Source organism: Lycorma delicatula, chromosome 1 (assembly GCF_047948215.1).
Source record: "Lycorma delicatula isolate Av1 chromosome 1, ASM4794821v1, whole genome shotgun sequence".
Taxonomy (NCBI): domain Eukaryota; kingdom Metazoa; phylum Arthropoda; class Insecta; order Hemiptera; family Fulgoridae; genus Lycorma; species Lycorma delicatula.
Window position 1 is genome coordinate 143,543,201 of NC_134455.1, and position 14,339 is coordinate 143,557,539.

General features: G+C 28.6%; 1 protein-coding gene across 2 annotated transcripts in view; it reads left to right on the forward strand.

The window, feature by feature from the left end:
* Rim2 (replication in mitochondria 2) overlaps positions 1–14,339 on the forward strand; it is a 124,440-nt gene that overhangs the window by 89,527 nt on the left and 20,574 nt on the right. For both annotated transcript variants that reach the window (XM_075362991.1, XM_075363001.1), the window contains exon 4: positions 9,205–9,329. In XM_075362991.1, coding sequence (XP_075219106.1) covers positions 9,205–9,329 — 125 coding nt within the window. The remainder of the gene's footprint in view (positions 1–9,204; positions 9,330–14,339) is intronic.

Genomic DNA, 14,339 nt, shown 5'->3' on the forward strand with positions numbered 1-14,339 from the left:
AAATTCTAGATGGCTTTAGTGGACATGTTTATGTTTACATTTTGCTTATCATCAAAGTACTAAATATAAATTTTCTTTATTGTCTAAATATGACTAATATCAGAGCTTTGTTGTGTGAAGTAAGAGTAGTAAATTGCAAAGAGTCAGTTCTGCAATTTAATGAAGAGTCAGACTGAGGTTATATTCGATAGAGATATTAATTTTTAAGGTTTCTAATTCATTATCTCATTGTTAAAGACACCTAAATAAAATCTGTAACTTTTAATTTGTTTAACAAAGATTATTTACATTAGATGGTTTGTTAAAGAAAAATAACCACACTGACTTATTCTTTGTCTAAAGCTCCAATGTTGGCTAAACGCTTTTATAGCTAAGTTGGATATTTCTTCATGGTACTTTACTCTGGATTTGGGGAACTTTATCCTTTAGAAACATTTTAATTTGCTGTGATGACAGCAGTTTTGTTATAGCACACATACATTGTAGTAGATATGCTGTTTGAGACAAATTCATTGATCAGTTATATGTTGCTTCCACTCTAATAAAAATTCCCTATTGGCATTTTTACTAGGAATCATTAACAGGATTGCTGCTGTGCTGCTGTTTTCTGGAGCAGCCTTGAGCTTTCCTCTGAATTCAATTATTTTTCTTTTTCTCTAATGATAGGGCATCCTTTATTACTGACCACTTCTTCTTCTCCACCACCAATTCTATGGGTATAGAATTCATGGGGAATGAACTGACTAAGGGACTGTTTCTTGATTATCAGCTTTACAATAACTGTAATGGTATATTACTTATTACATAAAATTTAATCTCTAAATCACTCCTAAAATACAATAGAAATAGTATCTTTTTGCCTAGAGGTCTCTAGCAAGTGAGAAATTTGGTGCTTATAAGAAAAAGACCAAATCAGATCTCTTGTTTAAGTAAAGGGAAAAATTGAATTACACTGAACACAGTGTAAGGCACTAACTTCTTTTGTGATGCAATGTAGATGACATCAAATTTCACACTTTGTTATTTGGTAGTTAATAAAATAATACCTTAATAATGTACATGCACTGTTTGAGTATACATATCATGCATAGCAAATATTTATTTATAGCTTAGGGTTACAAATCTAAACATTTTCAATTTATTGAGACAATGTATTTTTCATATTACTACTTTAGTCATGCCTTGTAGTATTCCTTACTACTACGAGTGTGTTGATTAACTTATTCCCAGAAAATACCATATAGTGGAAATATTTAACACGCTTACAAACATCGTATGCAGTAAAATTTAGTCATACTTAACATTATGTACTGGCAGATATGCTGTTTGTACCTATCGGTAAGGATTACTGTGAGTATTATGTAAAATAATACTTAAAATATATTTTTTTTTTAATAAAAGGGTTCTTATTTTTAACATCATATACAATTTTTTCAGTTCAGAGAACAAGTTTAAAAAATACAAGGAATTGTTTTATACAACACAAGTTGAATCTTCACCAGCTGACATGGAGTATTCTTGTCTGCCCAGAGTGTAAATGTTAAAAATTTTTTCCTGGCAGCTATTACACAATGTTTATTAATGCCAATGCCATATGTTTTATCTCCATAGATTTCAGTAACAGCACACTGCTCCCTATGTAGTATAATATGTGAAATATGAATTAAGTGCTCAGAACCTCTGGAAACATATTTAATTGCGAGTGACCAGAAAGTCCATGAAAACTTTAGACATAAGCCTTTTTTCTTTTTCTTTTTTTGTATCCCCTAAGTTTATCAATTTATCACACAATGTTTCTATGTGACAAGATCGGATAAGAACACTCTTCAGTGTCAGTTGGTAAAATGAATAACAAATTTAAAGTTCTGAGATCAGCTTAATAAATAAGTGTGTGCATTGTAATGTAATCGTAATTTTATTAAGATTGTTCTATCAAGGAATAGGTATACATTTCAAACTTTCTGCTGAAATGGGATGGATTTACTACTAATAATAAGCATTAGGTATGCAAACTGAATTAGCTAAATCTCATAATCTTCTTTGTTATACTCTTATCATAAAAGGTAAGAGCAGAGCGGAGGTACCAGTACCATGGAAGAGCAGACCGGGGCTTCAACTGGAGAGGCATGTTACATAATTGATCTAAGCGAAGGCAGATAAAAGAAAATTTCATAAAGGGAATCCATTCACTTGATTTTTGTAGATATTCATAAAACCTATGATAGTGCCTGAAGAAACAGATGAGTTTCAACTTAGTTTCTTTTTAATTAATACTGTTTAGTTATTGAACAACAATACAGTAAGTTCTGTGAATTGTAGAATGGAGGAGCAATCTGAAGGTTTCTTGGTGGCAAAAGATTTGAGGCAAGGATGCTGTGTATTCAACACTGTTAACAATTTATTTATTTCAGTATTGAAAGCTTGAATTAAGAGATATGGAAGTATGAGGGTATTCATCAATGATGACAATAATTCCACATGTTTTTGCTGATGATCAACCACCGATTGCCTAAGATAGACATGACATCAGATATATGCTGCAGGTAATTGAGATGGATTTTGGTAGATGAGGTTTAAGATGATCCTCAGCAAAACAAGTTATATGACAGTCAGAGAGCAGAGTTGTAATCTTCAGATGAATATAAGTACTACAGAAGTAGGTGAAGAGTTCAAGTGTCTATATTTTGTCTTGTGAAACCATGCAGCAAACCAAAACATAATAATATGATGATTCTAATTACACAGTCCATCCAAGAAAAAAACACTTCTCTTTACTTTTAGCATAAAAATGAAGTAAGAATAACTTGTAATACAGAAATTAGAAAATTCTGATAAAATTATATGTTTATCTTAAAAATAAAAATTTTAAGGACATATTACAGCTATATTAAAATTTCATTAACTAAAAGAGAAAGAAATGTTTGTTATCTTAATGTATTTCTTCAATATCCAATAAGCTACTGTTTGTTGAATTATTTATAATTTCCCAAATTTATCAATATTTTCATTAATATTTTCGCTCAAATTGTCAGCTTCCCATGCAAACAGTTGAGTACAATTGTCTTAACCTCTTCACAAAATTGTTTAATCTCTCGTAAATATTCCCTTTGCCATTAAATAATATCTTCGCATTCAATCAATAAAGACTTATTTTTTCTGGACATGAAACGAAAATTCGTTGATTTTAAAACGATGCAGTGTACTTCTAGAAAAATTTGGCAGTTCAGAGTCTGTATTCATTTAATATTTTGTTCAAGTTGGGAAGCTTGTTATTGGAATGAAACAAATTAACTTTTTTTTTATAGTGGTTTTCATAAAATCATCCAACTTTTCAGTCATTATCACACACTCTTGAGTCTTTAGGGCTAACATTTTTACCATCAATTTTGAGTTTCTTTATTACATTAAAAGATGTTCTTTCACAAATTCCTGTTGCTCTACTTGCTTGCTTTCCAAGCAATATTTCTGACATGTAGTTTCAGGGTTATCTTGTTTTAAGCTTTTATATATATGTTGCTGATTTTTTTTCAGAGCTATTTAGGGGGTTTCCTGGTTTATATTTCACAATGGAATCGCTGTTATTTTATTGGCACAAAAACACAGGATAAATTAAAATAATGAAAATAACACTGAATAAAACTGTAACTGTCATAAAAATGAACTATAAAACTATATCGTACCATACAGAGTAACACATAAACATAAATTGAAATACTTTCTTTCGCTGAACTGATAATTTTGTGAAGTATTATAAAACATCAAACAAAGACTCAACAAAATTTTTAAATGCTTATCATCGGTATGCCACAGCACCAGAGAAGTAATAGCTTGCAATAATACATAATTATATGCATAAAGCAATAATTGCACTTGGCAGTGACAGAATGATTCAGCCTAAACTATTGAAACATTACTTATAGATACTGAATTCATATTTATATCTGCTGCATAGTTTCCTGAGTTGGACTATATGTTTACTTTGTCATCTGATAACCAGGACAAAATGACGAACTAAGTAATTAAATAAAGGGAAACATTTGACTCAATTATTATACTGTGCTATGAAATTAAAGATATTTAAACAATGACTATGAAATAAATATTGTTTATTTCATATTAATATTATTTAAATATTATTTATTTTGAACTGTTATCAAGAATATAGTAACTTGTGAGTCAAAGATTTGCTTATTAAGGATGCCACTGAGAAAGAAAGATTAGATGGTGTAGTGAAAGAAATGTTGAACCGCTTATCCTCTAAAAATATTATGTATGGGGTACATTCTGCTAACAGACAAATATACTCTTATATAATATAGTGTGGCATTGAATGCAAAAATCAAAAATATTATTCAGGACCTCCAGATTTTACAGATCTTTGAAAGCAAGAACATGAGTTGTATTCTGAATACATGTGTACTATTTTTTTTCAAAAAGGAAAAAGAAAAATTAATGAACCCTTTAAGATTACAAAAAATATAGACTTTTACCAAAATTTATGTTTAAAATTATTTCCTGAATTTAATGTAACTTGGGTTTAATCAATACTTCAACTAAAATTTAGGATAAAAGTTTTTTTTATGTGGTTTTAAGTGATATATGAAATATTTTAAACTGTATTGTTATATAAATTGGTTTTTTTAAGGTAAGAAAACTCCCAACTGGCTCACCAGTTGGTATAATAGTTAGTAATGCTGGCTTCTAGATCACCAGGCCTTGGATTTGATTCCTGTCAAGTCGTCCATCTCATCTTCCTAGTTCAAATAAGTCTAGAAGCATGTCCAAGGTCACAAAAACAAAACTATAATCTTTTCAAAATTTTGTTGTGCTTTCTTTTTGTTAAATTAATTTTTCTATTATTAATTTCATTGTGTTAATCTATTAAATTTCAAACAAATGTACCTGGGTATCAGATTTATTTATTTAATATGTTCATAAAATCTATTAACATTACATTAGTAATATAGTATTATTATCATACGTTTAAAAAATAAAACAAATGTACAGAACTGTATTATTAAAAATGGTATGAAGAATTTTTTTTCTTGCAAGAATTCAGTTAACAATTTGTTACGTGTGGGTTTAACTTTTGATAACCACAATTAGTTTCAGGTTTCAGTCTGTGGAACTTAAAGAACTCATATCATTCCCAAATACATTTCTTTTATCCTATGTTAACTTAGTGTAGACACTTCATAGTAAAGACTCATATTATAAAAAGAAAAAAAGCTGCAGTTTCATAAAAATATTTCATTAAAATGTGAAATAGCATGACTGATGAGCTAGTGTATAATACAACAATAGGGTAATTTTCTGTAAAATAGAAGTTGTTCATTTGAATATCCCTTACAGTGAAAAATTAACCTTTAGGCTAACTATTCAACTATAACGGTGATACAAAAAATAAAACTGGAAAGAAAAAAAGAATTTTAAAAAAGCAGTTGATTAACAATAGCCCTACTTTATTGTATTGTACTATCTCTCGTAATCAATCTGTTTTGCTGTATCATTGTTGCTTTAAAGTACATGAAATTTTCAAGTATTATAACTTAAATATCCTTATAATGGCTTTATTGACTGTGTAATCAATCACTCGTATTTCTATTGTACATACTTAATTAAAAATGTCATTGTAAGATGACATTTGTGTTAGAAAACATCATCCTTTGACATTCTAACTTTGAGTCTCACAGTGACTTGTAAATCTCTCATGTTAACCAGAAATAATGCAACCCTTAATTGTAACTTCTATACCAGTTAACTGCATTTATCTCTTTCTTAATTAATCATAATATGGCATTGCAGTTGTGATTTACTTGCATCAGAATTGGCAGTATTTTAAGTGACATTTTTCTCTATTCAAACTATAATCCTTGTAAATAATTCAACATATTCCTCAAACAGAAGATTGTATGCTTTTGGATAGCAGGTAGCCATTCTGCAGGGGCTTTGGTAATGGTTGAGTACCATTATGGAAAGGCCAAAGAAAGTTATATAATTCCTGAAGGGAATTAGTAGCCCTTTAACTAGTTTCGAGGATGCCAACTAATTGATGTTTAATTCTGCCTGAGCTTGAATTAGATTATTTGATAACTCTTTAAACATTTTGCTGTTGAAATCAGTGGTGGGGAAAATGCGTTGGTTATGCCTTTTCTTTTTAAAAATCAATATAATTATATATCCCCTTTGGTAATTTATTTTGAGAGTTAACTTTGATAAGTTACTATAAAAATAAAGTCTCCCGGTTGGGGCTGTAAACAAAAGGTCATAATAATATATAAAAACCAATGAATTCTGTGTTTTGAAGCTTGGAATGTTAGAAGCATAAATAAGATTGTAGGTTAGATAATTTAAAATGGATAGGTTAGAGTTAGATATAGTAGTTATAAGTGAGATAAGATGAAAAGATGAACAAGAATTTTCATCAGGGTATTGTAAGGTAATGATAAAAAATAAACAAAAATTGAAATGCAAAGGAAATGAACAAGAAAATAGGAGCATAAGTTAGATTTTGCCTGCAGAGCAGAACGATAATTATTATAGTTGCAAAAATTCAAAGCCAAAGTGTACAATATAGTGCATGTTCAAATAATAACCTCTGTAGAAGATGGGGAGATACAAGGATTTATGAAGAAATAAATTATGTTATCAAATATAACATTTAAAGTATGTAATATCTGATAATGGATGGAGTAGTATGGTAGGGCAGGTTAAAGAAATTAAATTGCAAACACTTTTTAAAACTCATTTAAGAAACTATTTTAAGAAAATATTTTGAGTGAGGCCAAGAGATACAGATATTGCAAATTCAGAAACCAAATAGTGGATTGTAAAATGTATTCTGGAGTTACATTGATTTTGACTAAAATTTAGTTCTGATCAAATGTAGTTGAAGTTTAAAAAAATAAAGAAAAAATGAGCACAAAGAAATGGTATACATAAGACTAAGACACATTAATTCATTTTATATAAATCAGGAACTGGACTAAATAAAAACATGGAATTTGTTGAAAGTGAATGAATAAATTTAAAAAAATGGGAAAGATTAAAATAGGAGAGGAAATTTTATGTAGAAAACTATGGACAACAAAAAATGTATTAGAATTGATAGGTGAGCAAAGAAAGTATAAAAATTCAAATTGATTAAAGCAGGAAACTATAGTGTCTGTTTGGAAATAAACTTAATAGAAAATGCAATAAAGTTAAGGAAAATTTGTTATTGAAAAGATGTGAAGTTTCAGCATCACACGCAATTGTATGATTACTGGAAAGCTAGGCACAGCATATAGGAAAAGATAAAACATTGAATTGAAGCCAAAATGTATTAGTATCAAAAGTATAAGTAGAAAATCGTTATCAACAAAGTAAAAGAGGTAACAGGTGACAAGAATATGTTGAGAAGGAAAATTATCAGTTGTAGTTATGCAGGGAGAAATCGATGATTATATTAGGAGAGATTTTATTTTGAGATCAAAGTTCTGTAAAAATTTAAAAGACTTAAAATAGAAATAAGGAGTAGAGATAGATAAAGCTACCATTATTATCTTGCTTAGGAGAAGCAGATTTTAATAGACAATAGATTAGCATGTAGCAGATTTTTAAAAGGTGTAATCTTTTACCTTAAAAAAAAAGAAAAAACAGGAGTAAATAGATGTGAAAACTAAGTACTCTCATTCCAACATCTCTTGCATAAAAAAAATACTCTATAGGAAGATAATGAATAATTTATATTAATTGGCATTAAAATTACAAAGAATGGACAAAGTAAGGTAGAAATGAAATACTGAATGGCACAAACACGGAGAGTTTTTTTTGGCAGAAAAGAAGTTCGTTATTATATAAAGAAGTAGTAAGATTTTTTTTATAAATATTGTTTTGTAGTGCAACTTTTTATGTGAGTTATCATAGGCAGTAGGATAAAGCAAAGGGAAAAGATGAGATCTTTACAGTTGTGGTATTTCAGAAGGATGTTGAAAATTTGGTTAGTTGATAAAATATGAAATAGAGAAATCTTAAAAATAGTAAAAAGAGAGAATTCAAAAACTCATTAAGAGGTGAATCAGGTCAATATCATGTATTAAGTTATCTTGGTTTAATAATTTGGTGATAAAGTGATGTGAATAAGATAAAACCCATAGAGGAAGACAAAGATTGGCATTTATAAAATAAGTTGCCGAAGATGTAGTAATTATTTTCAGGTTAAAAAATAAATACAGAGTACAAAGAGAACTAGCAGAATGGATGATGACAAAAAAATATATTCTGATCATAGCAGAATGTTTGGTTCCCCCCCCCCCCCCCAATCAAGAATAAATCCAATTATTTTTTGTTATTTGTAGATTGTTTTATAATTGCAGCCAATTTAATTTAATGGCATGAAAAAAATGACAACAAAGTTGTAGTTCATTTTAGCATTGATCATTTATTCTTATATAGTGGAAAAATAATTATACAAAAAAAAAAGTTACCTAAGATTTCTTTATTTTGGATGGGGGTAATTTTTTATATTTTATTGTAAAATTATCATTATATGTTTATATAAACCAAAAAATTTTTTAAAGTCAAAAAATCTGTATTTTTTTTATTTTTCTACATTTAAAATGTTAAAAATAATTATACTGAAAAATGTACAATAAAAAGTTTCCTAAGATATTTTTTTTTATGGATGGTGTGAATTATGATGATATTTTAATGTAATATTACTACCAAATTAAATTTTTAATATTATTAAAACTTTAAATAAACCAAAAAATTTTGAAAAATTATATTTCTAAACTTTTATTGGCTCCCCACCCCCAATATTGCCTCCAAAGTATTCAATTACAGATATAATTGTCCATAGAGTTTCATGTAGAATTAAAAAGAATATCTTATATTGAAATGAAAAACAAACTATGTAGTAGGAATTATCAAATGAAAGTTTAAAACATAGTAGTGCGAATGATAGTTATACTTTGCTCATAAATAATCTTTTTTGTAAAAAAAAAAGAATGATCAACTATTTTGAAAATGAATTCGAAGATAAATTTCTGTTATGAAAAGGCGTGGTTTATTTATTTACCTTTCCAGTTATGTTGATGTAATTTATTAATGATTTGTTATTTTGTGGGGGTCTTTTGATAATTTTTAACATGGTTTCTTATTAGCATATATTTTAATTAATTAAAAAATAATAAATGTGTGTATTTTTTCTTTCTTTTGCAGGATTTGTTGCTTGTTCTGCAACCAACCCAATATGGTTTGTTAAGACTAGGTTACAACTTGATTACAACAGCAGCGGACAAAGGCTAACTGCTACTCAATGTATTAAGAGGATATATAGACAAATGGTAACATTACATTTTAACAATATCTTTTTTTTTTTGTAATTTTCCGTTGGATTTAATCTCTGTCTTTCTCTCTCTCTCTCTCTCTATATATATATATATATATATATATATATATATATATATATATATATATATATACAGAGTGTGTTAATACAAAATCAGTCAATTTCACAAAGATGTTTCAAACCATTAGCAAATAATTTCAAAACTTTTTATCAAATTGTCATGTTCAGACTTAACATTCATAAACTCTTTATCTTTTTTTTGTAAGGATCACATTATTTTTTTTAATTGAGACTGATTTATTTATATTCATAAAAATAAGTGATGTGTTACTAAAGTAAAGTTTATACTTTGTTACATTTTTCCATGTTGCATGCTGTGTAATTCATTCTTCATTATAAAGTATTGGTACCATTTAATTATTCAAGTATTTAGTTAATTTTCACAATAAGGTAAGCTTTTGTTAAGTATTAGCCAAATTTAATCCACACACTTACTAAAGGCTGGTTTAGTGGTTAACTCATCATCACAAATCAATTGTTTAACTGGTGATTTTCAAAATTGAAAGTGTTGAGGTTCAAATCCTAGTTAAAGTTAGTGACTTTTGTACGGATTCGGTTACTAGTGTACTTTAGTTGCGGGGTGGGGGGGGGTTCAACTAACCACACCTCTCAAGAATGATCAGTCTGAGTCTGCACAAGACTACACCACATTTATTTGTCATAGATGTCATCTTCATCTCATTGGGCTATGGATGGTTGCTTATTGTTCACTAGCTGAATAGATCACAATGTACGTATTAAAAAAAAATAAAAAAGTTATATATATATATAATATATATATTTGGGTCTTGTTTAGAAAGTATGTATAGCCTTAAAGAAATTTCTTTGAGGATTTGTAGAAACTCATGAACTCTTATTTCAATTTCCCAAAATAAATTGTATCAAGGCTTATAGGACATTTAAACATAATCTAAAATTTCTACTTGTCTACTCAACTAACCCAAATGCTTGTATTAGCCACAGATTGATCAAACAATCCTTGTCATTATTTCAACACAAACATTAAAATTCATAAATAAGAATTTGATTGAGCTCTTTCTCATATTTGTTGCAGTGTTTTACTGATGCTGAAGAAATTCTGCTGTAGGTAGGCGTACTGCTACTAAGAAAAACAAAATTCTCACTGTGTTATAGTGTGTGAAATTTGTAAAAGTGACCATGGAACAATTTCCAAAATTGAAGTGCTGGAGCATTTATTTGCATAGCATTGCTTGTCCTCTAAGCATGTGCTGATAAAAACCCATTGTTGTGGATAACCACAGCAACTACAGTTAAATTTCACCTTAAAGCATGTAATATCTATTTCATTTCAAAAAATTACTGGCAGAGCAAAAGAGAAGACAATTAACTACATTAATAGGTGCATCATTCTATAATAAATATTTTTAAAATAAGCAATGACTGTCCTTCATTATTGTTAAAATTTTTTATCGCAGTTTGATGTAAAGAGGTGGAAAAATACTTATTCAGATTTAATTAAGGGCGCAGACATGGATGTTTTTTACTTCTAGTTATTTTTTTGTTGCTTCCATTGTTTCATAACTTGATCTGGAGCTCACCTTACCCCATTCACACATGAAAACAGTACTTAATATATCCTAAATCCTTTTATAACAAAATATGTGTTATTTTTAAGTTTCTGCACACACATTTCAATTATAATTTCTATAATAGTAATTTCACCATTTTTATGACATCAGTTGTCTCATATTAATACCATAACTGATCAACAGAGGAATATTTAAGTTTAAATCATTTACCTCACCAGTGTTAGAAGATTTTTTTTCAGTGGATTTTATGTTACTTTACAAACCATTATCTTTTTCCTTACTCCCAATTTTTTCATCAATATTATAAAAGAAAAATTGTGTGTAACCTTGGGAACTGGCACTATGGTCCAGATATGATCGCTGGTAACAATAAGTGGTGGTGTGCTTTATGGTTAGATTTCATGAAAATTCCAGTTACGTTTGTTAGACAAAAATTAGTAATGTCTTTTTTTTTCCAAAATATTCTGTAGCAAGGCCTTGTGCCTTTTAGTCATCCTCAGTAGACTCCACACATAGTTATTGTACATTACTTGCAGTATATTATATAAGGATCCAGTTCTTATCTTGTTTGCTGTCTTACAGCCAAAGTATGATTGAAAAGCTTCTTTAATTATAGGTGTAATTTTTGGTGATATTGCAATAAACACACATCATTTATTCTCAAACATGGTGTTAAAATTTTTTACACCTTACCCAGATAGAGAGGTAAATGTGAAATTATGAATTTCATTTCACTACAACTGCCACATTAGAAAAAATAAACACTATGAAATACAGCAATAAAGCTGACCAAATTGTTTTGTTTTTAACTTAAAAAATGTTCAAACTTGTTCATGAATGCTTCATTGTAAACAGAATGTGATGTTATATAAAAAAAACAAAAGACCAGACAGCTTACATTTCTTAGTCATTTATAATGCTTAACAGCCATTAGAAATCTTAAATAATAAGTTCATAAAATTATTTAACAGTATAATAGATCCTATTGTATTAAAATTACACCATTATAAAAAAACATAGTCTTGTATCACAGATTAAGAAAAAAAAGATTATGTTTATTAGTGTAATTATTAAAAGAATTAGAATTTTTTTCTTAAAAGAACAATTTATTATACATTATGGTACACTGTTTAAGGAAAAACGTTCCTAAAAACATATCTGAAAATGCTTTGTTATTGAATTACGGCTAGCAAAATATTTCGCCTGGATTTCAGTTCCCACCAGTGAAATGAGGTTGTACTGCTATTTTTAAGGCATTATGTGTGGGATAAACTTGATGATTTCATGTGCTTTTTGACATGAAAAATCGAATAAAACAGTCATCATAAATGCATATCCCTTAGTTTTCATGATAACCAAAATAAAACAGAAAAATTTGGTGATGAAAAGCACATATTTTTAGGTTTGAAGTACAATAATTTTGTTAAATGACTGATAAGTACATAAATTTTATTATCAAAACTTGTAGGGAATTTAATTCTGAGAAAATTGATGTAATAAATCCATAAAAAAAAATATAAACTTTTATTATTAAAAACAAAACTGAGCAAAATTTAACTGAAAAATGTTATGAATTTAAAAAAATTAAAATCAGTTGTTTTTAATATAATAAATTTAGATCTTTTAAAAATTAAGTTAGCAACACTAACTTTATGCTTCAATATTAATTAGAATGCTACTCGTCATAAAATTGTGATTACGAGTTAATAATAAATGTTAGGCAATTTAGTTGGTTTTGACATAATTGTAATTGTGTTTAATTATTTTTGAAAATCAACTTATGGTAGTATCTTCATGTTTGTTGTACTCTAAACTGTACCTAAATTTTTGAAAAATGCTGCATCTCTTTTACTCATGAAGAATATGCTGATAGGATTTTTGTGTATGGCTTTTGCAATGGAAGTGCTCCAGCTGAGGTGGAAGAATACCTATTTAAGTATCCTGGATGAGTATTCCAAACTGTGAAGTATTTTGTAGAATTTTTAATAATTTTCATGAGAATAGTATACTTCCCAGTTCTCATATTCCATCTGAATGTCAACTGGCTCATGGTAATGAATGGGAAAGCATTATTCAAGTGCTACAATTTAGTGCTAATATGAGAACTGAAGAATTTCTGCACAAATCCATATTCCATAAAGTACAGTACGAAGGACATTACATGATCATGGACTGTGTCCTTATTATGTTAATATAAAGTTCATCACCTCCAGCTCGGTGATCATGCCAGACAACTGCAGTTTTGTCAGTGGTTATCAATAATTACTATTTAATTCCTTTCATACTATTTTCAGACAAAGCTGCTTTTATTTGTTATGGCATAAACTACACAGAATTCACATCAGTGGTCTGAAGAAAACCCATATGCTGTAGTTGAATCAAATTTCCAACTATGATGTTCAGTGAATGTTTGGTGTGGCATGATCAGTAACCAATCAATAGTCCCATTCATACCAGAGAAACCTGTTACAGGGAGAAATCTGGGATTTTTAAACAATGAACTTCTTACAATTCTTGAAAATTTATAACTGGAGAAACAAATTTGAAACTGGAGCACCAACAAATTTCATGAACGATCAAAACAATTCTTAGATGAAAAATTTACTGGCAAATGGATTGGACGTAGAGAGCCAATAAATTGGCCATCTAAATCACCAGACCATATTCCCTTAGATTATTGTTTATGGGGATGGATGAAATGCAAGGTATACAAGCAAAAAATAGACACAAGTGATGAACTGATTGCTTACATTCTCAGTGCTGCTGCCTTTATCAAGAAACGTGAAGACATCATTAGATTGGCGACAAAAGATGTAAGGAAACAAGTTGAAAAGTGCATATTGATGCACTTTTCAGCTAGAACAGTGATAGAATTTTCAAACATTTATTTTAATTTACCCATTATAAACCAAGTGAGTATTTTTTTTTGAGTATTTTAATTTTTGTAAGGTCAAAATCTCTTGTACTAAAAACAAAAAAAATATTAAGACATTAAATATAATGCCCTAACATTAGGGATGTTAGGTATAACATCACATAATAGGCCATGTACTTACATGGCCTATTATGCCTTATTATGAGGCTTTAAAGCCTTACAATTTCATTATATTTATCTTTGTCAAACAATGTTTAATTGTTTGACAAAAATGTTTTTTGTCACCAAATTTTTTGTTTTACGTTGGATATCATGAAAACCAAGGGAGATACAGTTCTGGGATCTGTTTTAAATTCATAACCTAGCATTCCAATACGCCCACTTATTAATTTCAAAATTTACCTTATTACATTGAAAAAATATTAAGAAATAACAACTCTCTATATACGTATAATATAAAAAATAGTTTAGTCTTGTATGAATTTTTACAAATTCATAACATTTTTCTGTTAAGTTTTGT